General features: G+C 53.4%; 1 protein-coding gene across 1 annotated transcript in view; it reads right to left on the bottom strand.

The window, feature by feature from the left end:
• Positions 1–58: 58 nt before the first annotated feature.
• Positions 59–1988, bottom strand: part of LOC121339074 (galactosylgalactosylxylosylprotein 3-beta-glucuronosyltransferase 3-like) — a 2929-nt gene continuing 999 nt past the window's right edge. The window contains exons 3-4 of the mRNA XM_041410548.1: positions 1500–1889; positions 59–118 (exon numbers count right to left, since the gene is read on the bottom strand). Of these exons, the coding sequence (XP_041266482.1) occupies positions 59–118; positions 1500–1889 (450 nt within the window). The remainder of the gene's footprint in view (positions 119–1499; positions 1890–1988) is intronic.

Raw genomic sequence — 1988 nt, 5'->3', positions numbered from 1 at the left:
GGGGAAAAATGGCATTTTATAGGAGAAAAATGGGGAGAAAATGGCATTTTATAGGGGTTTATAGGGGAATCCCCACCAGCCCCACCGGCCAGACGGACACGCCGCGGGTGCTGCGCATCTGGGGGGGGAAACGGGGGGAAAATGGGGGAAAATTGGCATTTTATGGGGGAAAATGGGGAAAATGGAATTTTATAAGGGAAAAATGGGGGAAAATGGGGGAGAAAATGGAGATAAAATGGGGAAAAATGGCATTTTATGGGGGAAAAATGGGGAAAAAATGGGGAGAAAATGGGGAAAAAATAGGGGAAAATGAGGAGAAATGGGGAGAAAATGGCATTTTATAAGAGAAAAATGGGGAAAAATGGGAGAAAATGGCATTTTATAGGGCAAAAAATTGTGAAAATGAGGAAAAATGGGGAGAAAATGGGGGGGAAAATGGGGAGAAAATGAGGGTTTATAAGGAGTTTATAGGTCGGATTTTTTGTGGGATTTTTGGAGTTTTTTCCCGGGATTTTTTGGGATTTCAGGTCCCATCTCCTCACAGAAAGATGTTGAGGGGATTTGAACGATTTTGGGAGGATTTGGGTGATTTTAGGGTGGCTCAGGAAGGCTCAGGGTGTGTCACCCACGCTCAGGTGAATTTGGGCTCTTTCAGGTCGGAATTTTTTGGGGATTTTCGGATTTTTCCGGGGATTTTTTTGGGATTTCAAGGCCCCACCTCCTCAAAGAGCCTCAAAGAGAAGTGTTGAGGGGATTTGAACAATTTTGGGAAGATTTGGGTGATTTTAGGATGGCTCAGGGTGTGTCACCCACGCTCAGGTGAATTTGGGCTTTTTCAGGTCGGATTTTTTGTGGGATTTTTGGAGTTTTTTCCCGGGATTTTTTGGGATTCCAAGGCCCCACCTCCTCTAAGAGCCTGAGGCTGCAGGCGTGGCTGGGAATTTGAATGACTTTGGGGGGATTTGGGTGATTTTAGGGTGGCTCAGGACGGCTCACATGGCTCAGGTGAATCTGACCTTTTCCAGGTCGGATTTTTTTGGGATTTTCGGATTTTTTCCCAGAATTTTTTGGCATTTCAAGCCCCCACCTCCTCGAAGAGCCTGAGGCTGCAGGCGTGGCTGGGAATTTGAATGACTTTGGGGGGATTTGGGTGATTTTAGGGTGGCTCAGGACGGCTCAGGGTGTGTCACCCATGTTCAGGTGAATTTGGACTTTTTCAGGTCGGAATTTTTTTGGGATTTTCGGATTTTTCCGGGGATTTTTTTGGGATTTCAAGGCCCCACCTCCTCGAAGAGCCTGAGGCTGCAGGCGTGGCTGGGAATTTGAATGACTTTAGGGGGATTTGGGTGATTTTAGGGTGGCTCAGGACGGCTCAGGAAGGCTCAGGACGGCTCAGGGTGTGTCACCCACGCTCAGGTGAATCTGACCTTTTCCAGGTCGGATTTTTTTGGGGATTTTCGGATTTTTCCGGGGATTTTTCTGGGATTCCAAGGCCCCACCTCCTCGAAGAGCCTGAGGCTGTAGGTGTTGTCATCGTCGGCGAAGTACACCACGCCGGGCTCGTCGCGGCCGCGCGTGTCCCGCAGCCAGCGCAGGGCGCGGTTCCGCTGCTCCGCCCCCCTCGGGAACAGCCAGGACGGGGCCCCGGGGCCCCCCCGCAGATCGGGGGGGGTCTCGGCGCTCAGGTGAGTGAAGGAGACCCCCGAGGACGCCAGGACCCCCCCCACCAGCGCCGAGGGGGCGGCGGCGTCCTCGACCACCACCCAGTGCAGGGCGGGGACGTGGAGCAGGGTCTGGGACAGGCGCACCAGCTCCGCCTTCTGCACCGGCCTGGGGGGAAATGGGGGGGTTAAAATGGGGCTGGGGGCGGCCCGGGGGTCCCGGGGAGTCTGGGAGGATCAGGGGAGGGAGCTTAGGTTGGGTTAAGGGGGGTAAATGGGGCTGGGGGCTGCAGCAGCTCTGCCTTCTGCACCGGCCTGGGGGGAAAT

Source organism: Onychostruthus taczanowskii, unplaced genomic scaffold (assembly GCF_017590055.1).
Source record: "Onychostruthus taczanowskii isolate IOZ18803 unplaced genomic scaffold, ASM1759005v1 scaffold327, whole genome shotgun sequence".
Lineage (NCBI taxonomy): Eukaryota > Metazoa > Chordata > Aves > Passeriformes > Passeridae > Onychostruthus > Onychostruthus taczanowskii.
This window is presented reverse-complemented; position numbering and strand designations above follow the sequence as displayed.